Source organism: Salvelinus sp. IW2-2015, linkage group LG16 (assembly GCF_002910315.2).
Source record: "Salvelinus sp. IW2-2015 linkage group LG16, ASM291031v2, whole genome shotgun sequence".
Taxonomy (NCBI): domain Eukaryota; kingdom Metazoa; phylum Chordata; class Actinopteri; order Salmoniformes; family Salmonidae; genus Salvelinus; species Salvelinus sp. IW2-2015.
Window position 1 is genome coordinate 5903950 of NC_036856.1, and position 15814 is coordinate 5919763.

Here is a 15814-nt window from a genome sequence, read left to right on the forward strand (position 1 = left end):
GTTGCAAAAACCATCAGCGCGCTATGATGAAACTGGCTCTCGTGAAGACTGCCACTGGATAGGAAAACTCAGATTACCTCTGCTGCAGAGGATACGTTCATTAGAGTACCAGCCTCAGAAATTGCAGCCCAAATAAATGCTTCACAGAGTTCAAGTAACAGACACATCTCAACATCAACTGTTCAAGGAGACTGTGTGAATCAGGCCTTCATGGTCGAAATGCTGCAAAGAAACCACTACTAAAGGACACCAATAATAAGAGACTTGATTGGGCCAAGAAACACAAGCAATGGACATTAGACCGGTGGAAATCTGTTCTTTGGTCTGATGAATCCAAATTTAAGATTTTTGGTTCCAACCGCCGTGTCTTTGTGAGACGCAGAGTAGGTGAACGGATGATGAGGCATGGAGGAGGAGGTGTGATGGTGTGGGGGTGCTTTGCTGGTGACACTGTCTGTGATTTATTTAGAATTCAAGGCACACTTAACCAGCATGGCTACCACAGAATTCTGTAGCGATACGCCATCCCATCTGGTTTGCGCTTAGTGGGACTATCATTTGTTTTTCTACAGGACAATGACCCAACACAACTCCAGGCTGTGTTAGGGCTATTTGACCAAGAAGGAGAGTGATGGAGTACTGCATCAGATGACCTGGCCTCCACAATCACCCGACCTCAACCCAATTGAGATGGTTTGGGATGAGTTGGACCGTAGAGTGAAGGAAAAGCAGCCAACAAGTGCTCAGCATATGTGGGAACTCCTTCAAGTCATMAAGGCAAAGGGTGGCTACTTTATTAGTTACTGCATGATTCCATATGTGTTATTTCATAGTTTTGATATCTTCACTACTATTCTACAATGTAGAAAATAGTACAAATAATGAAAAAACCCTTGAATGAGTAGGTGTGTCTAAACTTTTGACTGGTACTGTATATATACAGTACATATATTGCCTCTTAATATTGTACAATCTGTGTGTCGCTTCATTGGCCTGTGCTATTGTNGGACCCAGACAATTTGTTAATCCGACCCTGCCATTTTTCCTTCCTCTTACATACAATACCAAACAGAACTATATAACAATTTACAGAGTATGTTTGTGTAATTGGCTCTTCGTTAAATATTASTATGTTATTATTTTATTAAGGATTGGCCAGTAATACATTACTTATAATGTTTGAATAAGGAAATACTTCATTAAAGCCTAATAAGACATAAGAAAGGCCTCATTAGCTACTTATATACACACTTATAAATTACACATTAGTGGCTAATATGTATACCTTAAAATAAGGGATACCTGTACCACAAATGGTGCTAGCAATGAAGAACAAAGTAATTCTCAGTGCCCGGCTGGAAACGTGTGTATCATGATAAAGGTAGGCTATGCATTATAAATCCACAATGAATACTGTCTGTCTCCATAGTAACTGTTTCAAGTCTCATTTCTTGGTACTGTCTCTACATCAGTCTTTCCCATCATTGATCTATACTAAGTGTTACTCTGCGTCTAGATGAAGTCTAACAGTCTATGAGCTGGCTCATTGATCTACTGCTGTGTAAAGTGGTATCAGTTGATTGGCAGGGCCAGGGAGCATCGATCTGCGTTGCTAAGTGTCGCTGTTGCTCCTCTAARGATGTGTAATGATGTGTCAATGGACAGGATCATCGACCAAGCTCATCATCGCCATTGACTTGGCCAAGGGCATGGAGTACCTGCACAACCTTAGCCAGCCCATCATCCACAGGGACCACAACAAGTAAATGTGGAGGGTGGGGGTCACTGTGTGTGTGTAGGGGGGAGGGGTGTGTGTCAGATTTAGTAGCATTGGTAGTAAGGTTGAATTGTGACTATGAAATGAACTGTTGTGAGTTATTCTACTTATGATGATATTTGCCATTTCTAGTCACAACATTCTACTCAATGAGGATGGACATGACGTGGTGGCCAACTTCYGAGGTAAGCAGTTACAACAAACCTTTACAGTATAATGAAGACAGATTACAGTAAAATAGCTATTTCCTGTAGTTAATTAGTCATTGACATCACTAACATCATTATCAAGATCATGAACCCTTTTGTTCCCTCTTCAGAATCCAGGTTCCTGTCACCTGAGGTTGTGGCCAATATGACCAAGCAGCCCGGGGTTAGTCCAACTTCCTTATTCACCATACTATAAATTACTACATCATGTGAATTAGGACCTGGAAGAAACTGCACTCAGGCAGAATGGGTCTAGATTTGCTGTGTCACCATTGGGGATAGTGCTAGGTCTGTGCTTTTCAGCTCAGATGCTGTGTGTGTGTGTGTGTGTGTGTGTGTGTGTGTGTGTGTGTGTGTTATGCTCCCTGGGGGAAGCCTTCGCTGAAGAACAATTTGTCTTCGGTAGCCAGAGTGTTTGTGCTGGTAATTGAACCTGGCATGGATGGCCCCAGAGACATTCACTCAGTGTACCCGCTACACTGTCAATGCAGACATGTTCAGCTATGCCCTGTGTCTGMGGGAGCTGCTCACTGGAGAGATTCCCTTTTCCCACCTGAAACCTGGTATTCCCTGCATGAATACAAACACACAAATCTGAAACGGTATTGGGAGAATGTGAAGCAATATGAGTAAATATTGAATTGTTCCAAACATGTAATGTAAACTCAGCAAAAAAGAAACGTCCTCTCACTGTCAACTGCGTTTATTTTCAGCAAACTTAACATGTGTAAGTATTTGTATGAACATAACAAGATTCAACAACTGAGACATWAACTGAACAAGTTCCACAGACATGTGACTAACATAAGTGGAATAATGTGTCCCTGAACAAAGGGGGGTCAAAATCCAAAGTGAGTATCTGGTGTGGCCACCAGCTGCATTAAGTACTTCAGTGCATCTCCTCCTCATGGACTGCACCAGATTTGCCAGTTCTTGCTGTGAGATGTTACCCCAATKTTCCACCAAGGCACCTGCAAGTTCCCYGACATTTCTGGGGGGAATGMCCCTAGCCCTCACCCTCCGATCCAACAGGTCCCAGACGTGCTCAATGGGATTGAGATCCGGGCTCTTRGRTGGCCATGGCAGAACACTGACATTCCTGTCTTGCAGGAAATCACGCACAGAACGAGCAGTATGGCTGGTGGCATTGTCATGCTGGAGGGTCATGTCAGGATGAGCCTGSAGGAAGGTTACCACATGAGGGAGGAGGATGTCTTCCCTGTAACGCACAGCATTGAGATTGCCTGCAATAACAACAAACTCAGTCCGATGATGCTGTGACACACCACCCCAGACCATGACGGACCCTCCACCACGAGTACAGGCTTCGGTGTAACGCTCATTCCTTCGACGATAAACACGAATCTGACCATCACCCCTGGTGAGACAAAACCGCGACTCGTCAGTGAAGAGCACTTTTTGCCAGTCCTGTCTGGTCCAGCGACGGTGGGTTTGTGTCCATAGGCGACGTTGTTGCCGGTGATGTCTGGTGAGGACCTGCCTTACAACAGGCCTACAAGKCCTCAGTCCAGCCTCTCTCAGCCTATTGCAGACAGTCTGAGCACTGATGGAGGGATTGTGCGTTCCTGGTGTAACTCGGACAGTTGTTGCCATTCTGTACCTGTCCCGCAGGTGTGATGTTCYGATGTACCGATCCTGTGCAGGTGTTGCTACACGTGGTCTGCCACTGCGAGGACYATCAGCTGTCCGTCCTGTCTCCCTGTAGTGCTGTCTTAGGCTTCTCACAGTACGGACATTGCCATTTATTGCCCTAGCCACATCTGCAGTCCTCATGCCTTCTTGCAGCATGCCTAAGGCACGTTCACGCAGATGAGCAGGGACCCTGGGCATCTTTCTTTTGGTGTTTTTCAGAGTCAGTTAAAAGGCCTCTTTAGTGTCCTAAGTTTTCATAACTGTGACCTTAATTGCCTACCGTCTGTAAGCTGTTAGTGTCTTAACGACCYTTCCACAGGTGCATGTTCATTAATTGTTTATGGTTCAMTGAACAAGCATGGGAAACAGTGTTTTAAACCCTTTACAATGGAGATCTGTGAAGTTATTTGGATTTTTAGGAATTAACTTTGAAAGACAGGGTCCTGAAAAATTTGTGATTTTTCAGGGTCCTGAAAAAAATGTGATTTTTCCTATCCTCATCACAGCTGCAGACATGGCCTACCACCACATCCGGCCTCCTATTGTCTACTCGATCCCCAAACCCATCTCTGAAATGCTAATGAGCGGCTGAAACYACTGTCCAGAGGTCAGTGTCCTCGTACAATATATAGCCCCTTTCAGAGAGTGTGAAATGACACGAACTCATGTGAGCTTAGTTCAAGTATGCTATGTTCATATGAGCTGAATGCTAATTATGCTAAGTTAAAATTAACTGAAAAAACATTTGTATAGTCACATACACCAGATAGGTGCAGTGAACTGTGTTGTTTTAAAGGGTCAGCCATAGTACAGAACACCTGGAGCAAATTAGGGTTAAGASCCTTGCTCAAGGGCAGKTTTTTCCCCTTGTCYGCTTTGGTATTTGAACCAGCGATCTTTRGGTTACTGGCKCAATGCTCTAACCACTAGGATACCTGCAACTATATGTGACAACTGATTTCATGTTCTAAGTATCTAAGTATGCTAAATTCATGTTGTAAAGTATGCTAAGTTCATATGAGCTAAGTTTACTGTACTTGTATAGACCTGTAGAGGTGTTTCCACCAGAGTCAATGCTAAGGTCAGATGCTAGCAGAGGGGTTTAGAACGTATCATCAAACCTATAATTAATGGAACTCTATTCCCCAGGTGCTGTGTTGTTGCATGAATCCACACAGCCACACAATCTACAGCTACTCATGAACCGCATGGCCATCCCATAGAGTCAGGCTGTGACGAACCCACTAGATGTGGCATAGCTTATTATTCCCTCATTACCTGTTGCGGGCAGGTTGCGGCATTCATCTCTTATCTCCCATGATGCTCCAGGGTCCTAGTTCTTCTGTTTGRAGGGCTGGGTTGCCAGACAACCGTCTCTCTGGACTGAAATGTTGTGCTGTGGTGCTGTTATCAGCAGCTCTGCTCTCACGATCTCAACCGTAGTTACCTTCTCTTGTTAGGGCCTGAGTGTCCCAGCCTACCCATTCCGAAACTGTGCCAAAGGTCATGTGCTTTAATTTAAGGTCCAGTTGGGGGCAGAATCAACATGCTTCTATTTTTTTGAGGGTCGCCATGTACACGTAGTCCAACCCTTTCTAGGTGTCCACGGTTGTTCATTTTTGACTTTCATGTTTAAAAGTGTAGAAACATGTGAATGAACGTTGATTAAGGTGATTATTAGCAATATACATCGATTAAAGCCTTTTAATTGTTGATAAGGCTGATGAATATTGTGCATTTTAATAATAGACACTCTCAAGAAGCACAATTTGGATACTCTCTTGGGTTTGTTCAATGAAAACAGCACACAGACCATGGCCACTGTGAATGCAATGTATTATTGAGTACCTCTTCTCTGGTCTGTGTTAGTTCTCTTACAGTGAAGTAGGAGATCTAAAGCCTGCTTTTGAAGCAGGGTTCACCTTGGATGTATGCGTGGGTAGATCCAAATGACCACACAGACAGACTGAGAGAGCGCAGGTGTGTGTGTGTGTGTGTGTGTGTGTGTGTCTTTGTTCTGTTGAGAGTTGCTTAATATTATGAGGTGATTTAATTCTGCTTTGTCTCCTCTGAATCAGGATAGGCCTGAGTTCTCTGAGGTGCTGGCCACACTAGAGGTATACCTATGCAATGTTGAAGTATGGAGTTACTGCTTGGCTATCCACAAACATACAAAAAGCTTTCTAAAGTAAAAATCTAAATCAGGTGGGAATAAACATAGATGCGTGCTGCTTACATTTCAGACGTTTCCAGATTCCTTTCCTGACTGTCCTTATGATATGATACTTGTTGGATATAATGTCATATTTGTGTGTGTGTGCTTTTTTGTGTGTGTGATCCACAGTTGATGTCACTGGCCTCCCGTAACAGCAGCAGGTCCCTGTCGCCCTCGTGCTCCTCTGACTGCCTGGCGAGGMGCAGTCCTGGTCGGAGTCACGTGGCCGCCCTCTGCTCCTGCTTCGAGCTGGAGTACGCACTCAACGCCCACGCATACGCAGTCTGGACTCTGAGGTAGGGCATCACTATTTTGATCCTAGATCTGTCTGGCATTGATAATGATCGTAGGTGTTGACTACACAGCACAAAGTTATCTGGGACCAGACAAGGATATCATCATCTCCTAATCATGCAGTGGGGGTTAGAGTAAGAGTGGGTTAAATTAAAGTTTCACGTAGGGAGTTAAGACATTTATCTCTTCTCTATCTGGGCATGTTGGCTTGCGTTTCCTTTCTCTAAGTGCACAATAAACTGGATTGCTAGGCATAACCAAGTTGAGTGTAAAGTCCAGTACTAGTAGGAATTCCATGAATGTCATGTCTGGGCCTGTAATGATAGAATTGAGCTTTGTTGCAGATATAGCACTCGCCTTGACCCATTGTTTGAGCAGGGCACAACACTAGAGATACTTTACTGCAACGGTTAGAGGTGGAGTTGCCCGGATACGGGTCAGGGAAAACAAATGCAAGCAAATGCAATAAAACATGAATGATATTCTGACTAAGGACTAAAGACTCCACTGGTGCCAGCACTGTGTTGTTGTGTGTGTGTCGTTGTGTTTGTGGGTGTGTGGTGTGTGTGTGTGTGTGTGTGTGTGTGGTGTGGTGTGTGTGTGTGTGTGTGTGTGTGTGTGTGGTGTGTGTGTGTGTGTGTGTGTGTGTGTGTGTGTGTGTGTGTGTGTGTGTGTGTGTGTGGTGGTGTGGTGCGTCAAGTGCAAGTGTGTGTGGAGAGAGAAGGGAATAGAGAGCAGTGAGCCTGGCAACGGTCTCCAGGTCACAGTAACTGGAGTTGGATTTGTGTATGTTGTGCTCTACCGCTGAAGTGTCTGTCTGTCCGTTGAAAATGTCCTGGCAGTAGATCAAAAGTTTCAAAATTGTGTTTTTACTCAACGTGAAAGTGAGAGAGCGTGGTTATTAGGTCTGGGGTGTCATGTTTGTCACGGACCACCCGGTACTGATGCTCATTCTGTTCACCAGTTCCGGAGGTTTACGTCACCGGCTTTCTAGGCTTCACTGAACGGGATTCATTGTCATCACCCCGGACTGTCTTGTGTGATTACAACACACCTGGTTCCCATTTCCCCTGATTAGTATGCTATATATGTGCCCTCTGTTCCCTCGGTCTTTGTGTATTCCTGCGCCTGACAATCTTATACCAGTGTGACAATGTTACCATCACACAGGGGGGGGGTAACGCTATATTCATCAGAAGACATCAGAGGTGTGTTTATACCTGCCTCATCTAACTCAACCTAATTTATCTTTCATTGGGGAGCACATACGAAATATACCCCAACCCTATGGCGCAGAATTGTCGTTTTAAGTTCCTTTAAAGTTGGAATCCGTTGCGGTGACACGGCCACGTCCGTTTGCGATTATTACAACAACAAAGACGCTACTTCACACAACCACCACGGTTTTCTTTTCCTCTGACATCATTGCACACAGGATAGAACAGCAGAGTACCGCGCCACTGGATGCACATCGCCTCTGTTCGATAAACAAAACAAACAACAATAACAAATGCGCCAAGGCAAACACCTTTAGTGCAYCTCAGCTTTAAAGTAAGTGGCGTAGTAGGGGTTATTTACTCTTRAAGCCATGGCATTGTTCAATACTCGTTTCTGATTGGCTAGAAGGGCATTCTAGAGTGGGAAGTACATTACAACCTTATAACGACTCGTGTATTTTTGGTTTTAGCGAGGATGACGTGATTCCCAAGGTCCATCTCTGGGATGAACTGAGGAGGAATATGCCGTTTCCACCAATTGACGGAAATGGTAAGAAGCARAGTAATGAACATACACAAAGCCATAGCCTTATTTATACGTTTATCACATAGATATATTGGTTTATCTAGTCTTGAGTGTTCAATTTGGGTAAAAGAAGAATAAGCTATATCGCTATCTGTATTCCTAAAGCTATCTTCTCCGTTCTCTCTGTTCATGGTGTTGAACTGTCTGAATAGGTTTTAGTTGGTTTTTATATCTTGTAAATATTTAGGCATTTTGGGGGTTTTGAAAATAYTATAGTATTCCGTTAAAACCATATTTCAGCCTCAGAATGCTGTCAATTTGTGCTTTTATTTTCAATAAAATAGAGAAATCACATGGAGTTTCATTCTAGATGATTTGACATTGATATAATATATATGTAAACAATTCATACGTAAACAAGAAGAATCCTAACCAAACTATGCCAAACTAGGCGACAGGTAGCCTAGTGGTTATAGCGTTGGGCCAGTAACMGCAAGGTCGCTGGTTAGAATACCCGAGCCGACAAGGTGAAAAATCAGTCGATGTGCCCTTGAGCAATGTCACTTAACCCTCATTTGCTCCAGGGGCGCRGTACTACTATGGCTGACCCTGTAAAACACCACATTACACTGCACATATTCGCTGTTTGTGACAATAAACACCTTACTTATTAAATACAGGATTCATAATGAATGGCAACTGAAGAAATAAATGAACCAAGAATGATACAGGTATTAAATGTGTTAGCCTCAACATATTTTGACACAAACTGTTTCCTACATAYGGCATTTCACAATTTCTCCAATTATTATTACTTGTATGTTTAACCTTTAACCTTTTATTTAACTAGGCAAGTCTTTATTATTACTGTTTGTGTAGTTGTGTACAGTAGGCATTAATTGTATGTTTTATGTATGACATACAATGTTTTCAAATGAACGGGGTGAATTTTATTTCAACGCATGTCCATTAAATTGGATAAGAAAATTCTCTAAAGGAATACATTGTAATTACTTTGAAAGTTGAATGGAAATGCAGGGATACAATTTGTGACAACAGATCATGTACACATTGCAGATAAAGTTAAACAAATCTCTGGAGAGTTATCACAATGTAAAATATGGAAATCTATCTCATAAATCTTCTTTCTGTGTATAAATAATGAACATTATCTGTGTAATTAAGGTTATACATCCAGTATAAAGAGCCAACTGTATTTCCTCGCCAGTGCCAAACTATAATCCAATCAGGTCTTTGTCATCAACGCAAAAGTGTTGTGGTGCTTTAAGTCAGTGGTGGCCGGGAGTATTTCATTTTCTCTCCAAACCAATCATCACACAACCATGCCTTGCGAAGTYTGTTACGGTGCTTTGGGGCAAGCTGACCTCCACAAGGCTTAACGACTATGAATGATTTATGTATTTGTGCAGCGTGAATTGAGGGGTATCTGTTTACAGGGGGCTGGTGACAGCACCTGTGCTTTATACCTCCAGCAGACAAGGCCTCACTGTTTGTCCCCAAAAAGGGATAGTTGTAAACATCTATGCTACTATCAAAACCTTTATAAACACACACATTTTCATGACCCAGACTTTTTTGTTGGTAAAAAGGGGGAAATCATTAAAGCTCTTAGTAAACTCAAACGTGCATTCACAATTGTGGAGCGACTGTTCCTGCAGTGTCATCTCATGAGAACCATTACAGCAAGTTCATCTCAAGAATAACGCAACTTCGGAAAGAATGTGATGTCGAAGAATACCCTTCCAGGCCATCCTGCAGTCATCTGATTGTCTCACGTGCTTTATAATATAGATAGAGCAAACGTCATTCAAAATAATAGGCCTATGTGTTATCTTACTTTCTTGTTCAGATGTCAACAAATCTCCGATATATAGAAATTGAATAATTGTGCAGCTTACCCTTGTGCCAGCCTGTTGCTTTCTTCTAATAATTACCGTCAGTCGGTGCAGTTGTCAACAGAGGGTATGAGGTGTGGCCAAACAGCGAAGAGTCTTCCACTGAGCAGGTGCTCAGCTGGTCAATCAGCTGTAGGTCTTCTTTGTCTCCCCTCCTGCTTCCATCCAGTTGTTTGGAATGGAGCTGTACACTTTGGGAGTATTCCTGGCTCTCATTCTCAGATTTCGAAATGACTCTTAGCTCTGTTATTTCTGTAACCTCTGCAGCCTCTTGCTCTTTCGGTTCCTTTGTATCTTTGGTGTCTTCTGGTTCTCTTGATGTTGTGCCAGATTCAGAGTGATTCTCTGGACTCTCAGACGTTGTCAGGGCGTTTATCTCTTCCAATGTTTGTTGCTCGTCCAACCCAGAATTGTCTTTGGTTTCTTCAGTCTCTGCTGGATTCTCAATGATATTTTCAGGCCTGCCACTGGCAGCTGAATGGTTAGAGCCCTGTATACTTTCAACGTCAGTTTTGGACATTTCTGTCAGATCAGTTTCTCCCTGCATTGTCATATCTTTGTCCTTGTCATCCTCAGACATCCCTGTTGTTCCTTTGAGCTCCTCTGAAGAACTCTGACCCTCCTCCTGTGGCCCAGCTGTGTCTTCTCTGCTGCTGTGTTCAAGTTCAGTAGAGAGTGTGAAGAGAGTGACTTCTGTTTCTTCTTTCACCTCAAGAGAGTATTTCGTTATCCCAGTTTCACTGGCTGCATCGTCTCTTGAGTGAGTACTCCTGCGATCTGATTGGATCACTTCCACCTTGTTATTACTGTTTGACTCATTTTCATCTTTTGTTGATGGGGCTGCCTCTTTAAGTTCTGTTACTGTACTCTCAACAATGGTGTCACCTCCGCCTCCAACAGCTGCGCTCCTCTCTGAGGCATTGGTATAATGATCGTCAGGTTTCGGCTCTGGTGTCTTTGCCGTTTTAGTAGGTCTCTCTGGTCTAGAAAGTTCGGTCACGTGTTTTGGCGCTATAGCCCTGGCATCCGAATTAGACTCACTGATGACATTGTCAGAAGTAAAGTCATCTAGGGGCTCTATGAATGTCTCGAAGAACTTTGAGGATTGATGTACATTCACCCAGTTAGTTACAAGATCCCTATTGTCTCCTTTCTCCAAAGTCTCTGGAGTTGCAGCATGGTCCTCAGCTTTAACACTTTCCTCAAGTACATTAGCTTCTTTACCTGATGCACTGCTTTCTTTTTGTGGTGTTTCTGACTGAGGTTTGAGCACAACGCTGGCTCCGTCTTCAGATGGCTTGCTTGACCCTTCTGTGGATTCGTCTTCCGTTTTATGTTCTTTTTCCTTCAGATCTGATTCAGTCTCTGTAATATCTTCTAACTCCATAGCTCTGGGTTCTGAAGCTTGAGCTTGTGTCTCTTCAGAAACAACAATCACCTCTGTAGTAGCATCATTAACTTTCTCTTTGCCGTCATCCAAGCTATCTGTGCTTGTATCTGGGTTCCTATCTTCACTCTCAAGTGTAGCATCTACAATTCTGTCCTTTGACTGAGTATTTTGTTCAGACTGCTCTTGAGACTCCACAGATGTCTCTATCTCCTTGACATTCTTAGTCTCCTTATCAGCATTCTCTGACATAGCCTCTTCTTTGGATTCAGCCCCAGTGTTAACTGGCTCTGGGTCTCCTACATGTGAACCAGCATGGCTATCTCTGTTAGATTTCTCAGCCTTAGATTCTTTGTCTTCTGTGTCTGCATCCTGATCTACTTTGGTACTTTCACATTTGTCATTTGCCTCTTCCTGGTCTTTAGGATCTTCCTCTGTCTCCACCTTGTTTGGGTCATCTGTCTTTGTTTCTGACTCCATGTCCTTTTCATCTACCTTGTCCTCTCCTGTATTGTTTTTGCCTTGGGTATCTTGGTTTGTGGACTCTGTCTCCTCTCTTGCGGTGTCACTCTGAACTTCAGAGGCTGCAGCTGTCTCTCCATTCTCAGAATCTACCTCACTGTCCTTTTTCTCTGTTTCTTTCCTGCTGACTCGGGTCTCATCTCTGGCCGCAGTGCTATCGCCAACAATTGGAGCTGAGCCACTCTCTTTATCAGATTCATCATCCTCGTCCACATCACATACAGATTCTTGAACATTGTCTTTGATCTCAGTCTCTTCAACTTTGACCTCAATTGTTGTCATGTTTTCTCCTTCCTCTGCTTTAAGTTCACCGGCTTCCTCTGCATCCACAACATTTTCCTCAACTACTTCCTCTCCCTCTTTCTCTCCTGTTTCATGCTCAGATACATTTGCTGCTTTATTTTCTTCAACCATTTCCCCACTTTCTAGCTTGCCCTCTTCTTTTACAATTTCTTCTCCATCATTGTCTTCCTTTTCTGCCTGTCCAGCCTTCTTCTCTTCACACTCCACCTTATCTTCTACTTCTGCTGCCTTCTTGCTGTCATCTGTTTCTTCCTCCTCTGCCTTATTCCCCTCTGCATTTTCTCCGCCCTGTGTACCCTCTTCTGCGTTATCCTCCCCATCTTTCTCACTTCTGTCTACCTTACCCTCACTAACTTTCTCTTCATCTCTCTTAGCTGCTCCAGTATTTACTTCCTCAGTCTCTTCCTTTTCTTCTTTCTTATCATTTCCAGTCTTTTCACCGTCCTTTACTTTCCCTTCTTCAATTTGGGCAAAATCATTTTCTACCTCATCCTCTGTAGTCGTTTCTCCTRCAACTTCATCCTGACCAGCTTCTTTTTCTAGGCTGTCTTCCTTCATAGCCTCACCTGTGTCACTCTCAAGTTTGGCTTCGGTTTCTCCAGGTGCATCCTCACTCTTCTCAGCTCCCCCTGCTCTCTTTTCAGCACAGACAGTAGTATCTCCACTTTTCTCTGACACGCTGTTGGAATTATCTGCTGTGACTTCTGTCTCTGTGCCTCCAACCGTGTCCTCCTCCTCATCTCCCTGCCTGTCTTTGTCAGTTATAGACATCTCTTTATGGCTATGGGACTCTGAATCCTCTATGGGCTCTGCTTTCATCTCTACTGTTTCACTCTCTGCCACCTCAGTCCCTGCCTCACCCGTCACAGCTGTTTCTATCTCAGTCTTGCTCGCTGGTTCTTCTGGTGCAGATGACTCATCATCTTTAGTGCTTTTCATCTCCTCTGACTCACTAGGTGGTATGTCAGGATCTGCTGTGGTGTTCTCTTCCTGCTGCTCTTTACTAGTTACAGAATCTCTTGCTTTAGCTGGCTCGTCTGCCTGAAGATCCACAGCCTCATCTTCTTCCTGGTTGCCCTTAGTTTCTTCACCCTCTTCTTTCCCCTTTGTTTCTACTTTGCTGTCTGTCTCTTCTTGATCATCCGTCTCTGGACTGGCTTTTGGATCCTCCTCTTTCTCCTCTGTCACACCACTGGTTTCTTCAGTTATCTGTTCAGACTCCGGTGCACCATCTTCCTCCTCTTTCTTCAGCTCAGTCCCGACTTCTTTTCCCTCGGCAGCACTCTGTGAGGTCATTTCCTGTGCACTGAGTGAACTTTCCTCACACTTCACTTCCTCTGTACTGATCTGACGCTCCAGAGTAAAAGCCCCGGCTTGCTCTGGTTCCGTACCTGCGGAAAAAATAGGCGGTATGTGAGTGACCAATGAAATTTTCTCACACACTAAATATACTGCACAGGTGTTAAGGACAAATAACTGGAGCTCTTACCAATGGTGTCCTGATGTTGGTTTTTCTCAGTGGGGTCTTCCTCCGTCTCAGTGCTGGTGTCACTCAGCTCTGGTTCTGAGTGACTCTGAGCCTCCTTCAAAATGGCCTCTGCTAGTTTCTCCTGCACAGACTTGGCTTGGGTTTGGCGTGGGAAGGAGACAGAGACGTGAAGCATGCAATGAATGACCTTTACATGTCAACAAACACAAGCAGTATAATCATATACAAAAAGAACATCATGAGGAGCCATTAAAACAAAATAAACTGAAAGCAATGATTGGACATTAGACAGAACAAAGTAAAATGAAACTTCATTTCAGAGAGAGACTCATTTTAATATTTACATTAGCCAATTGAAGGAGAATAGTATAATGTATATCACATTCAGATGTTCAGCATGCATGAAATAAATGCAGGTTGACGTTTATTGTCATGAATCTGGCCCTGGAGGCAGAACTGACCAATTTCTGCTAGATAGGCCAGCTGCAAAGTAAAAATCAGCTATATTGTACAAATTCATGAAAACAAACATTTGCTTTTTGGTCTTAATTTAAGGTTAGGGTTTTAGGCATTAGGGTTAGCAATGTGGTTAAAGTTATGGTTATGTTTAAAATCAGATTTTATGAGTTTGTGGCTATGCCAGCTAGTGACCACTCTACAGAGCTGCCCCCAGACCAAGATTCATGACGAAAAACGCTAACCAGCTAAATAAACAAGCAAAAAGCAATACAGAGATAAAGTTCATGGGCCCAAACAAATTAAAAAAATATATTTTGTGTTGGCCAACATTACATCAACAAAGAACACAGGAGAGCAAACCCAAAACAGACCTCAGCTCAGTATTTTCAGACGTAATTTGTCAGGTATACAGTACAAAGTTGTTAATTAAGAATGTTAAATCTGTTCAACCAATTCTGAGGAAGAACTACGGCGAAGTAATACAAATTCCTCAGAGGCATTCTACAGATGTAGGATCTTAATTTGATCACGCTGTTGCAGGGGAACTTTCCTGCAATCCAGAAAATGTAAAACTTGTAGWGTATTTGAGGTTTAAAAAGCCTCCTGAAGTTCGTAATTTCCACTTTGAAATMTTTGACTACAAAAAGGTCCTTGAATTATAATCCACATAATAATTCACATTTCCTGTTGCTTTYGGATTATTTTCCTGCTGTAGCAAACTGGCTCAAATTAAAACCCTACATCTGTACATTACAATGTTTATCAAATTAAAGTCCAAAAAAACTGGCACGCACTTGAATACAAACACAGATGAGACCAAAAAAAGCATGTTCCCACTTAGCGCCAACAGCCATCTTATTCATCATCACAATTACAAGGCGTGAAGGAGAATGAGAAAAGGACAGGCAGGTCCAAAATGCAGCAGGAAATGGTTTCTCCCAAGCAACACACAGAATCACCTTTTCCACCATCCGAACTGACTGTTATCTCACAATACTCAGAATTAAATCGATGGATTCTTATGTAAAGGCCTGTATACATGGAAATATATAAAGCTCAACTAATGTATTATATAGAAAAACTGACAGCTCTGATTATGGAAAAGGCCCCAGAGAGGGGAGGGGTACAGCTCTCATTCAGGCGAGTCTGGATGTGACGGTACATACTTACCCCTCTCAGGCGCCTCCACCTGTGTAGACTCACCCTCCGCCTTAGCCCTACTCTCCTTGTCTTCCTCCTTASCCTCAGCACTCCCATCATCATCCCCTTTCCCCTCCTTCTCCGACAGCCCACTTGTGTCTGACACCTCAAGCTCTGTGGGTCTCGCTGTGGTGTCCCCAGGGCTGTACCCCAAGGTCCCTGTGTCTTCCTCCCCAGTCGAGGTGGTCTGGGGTGGGGTAGGAGAGCTGCTCTCTGTGGCTGTGGTGGTATCCTCTGTGGGTGGTTGGTCCGGATCAAGTGCTATGGTGGTGGGGTTGTCTTTTGCCTGTTCAGCCTGGGGAGGAGCCTCCTCTAGGTCAGCTGCCTGGTTGACTGCTTGGTCCTCCTTGGCCTCAGCCTCACTGTCGTCCATGTCACTTCCTGAGGAGCTGGAGTCTGACCTTGACCTTGACCTTCTCTCTTCTACAAGGGAGACAGTGTTAACAGGAGACAAAGGAATATAACATTTATCATTTGAAGAGCTAAGATCTACGATGAATGGATGAAGTGGGCTATATTTGGATTGAGATCTACGATGAATGGATGAAGTGTGCTATATTTGGATTGAGATCTACGATGAATGGATGAAGTGGGCTATATTTGGATTGAGATCTACGATGAATGGATGAAGTGGGCTATATTTGGAT

The 15814-nt window shown here is 43.5% G+C and overlaps 1 protein-coding gene across 1 annotated transcript in view; it reads right to left on the reverse strand.

The window, feature by feature from the left end:
• Positions 1 to 8217: 8217 nt before the first annotated feature.
• Positions 8218 to 15814, reverse strand: part of erich3 (glutamate-rich 3) — a 21222-nt gene continuing 13625 nt past the window's right edge. The window contains exons 12-15 of the mRNA XM_024004942.2: positions 15138 to 15590; positions 13509 to 13643; positions 9811 to 13410; positions 8218 to 9690 (exon numbers count right to left, since the gene is read on the reverse strand). Coding sequence (XP_023860710.1) covers positions 9836 to 13410; positions 13509 to 13643; positions 15138 to 15590 — 4163 coding nt within the window. The 3' untranslated portion in view covers positions 8218 to 9690; positions 9811 to 9835. The remainder of the gene's footprint in view (positions 9691 to 9810; positions 13411 to 13508; positions 13644 to 15137; positions 15591 to 15814) is intronic.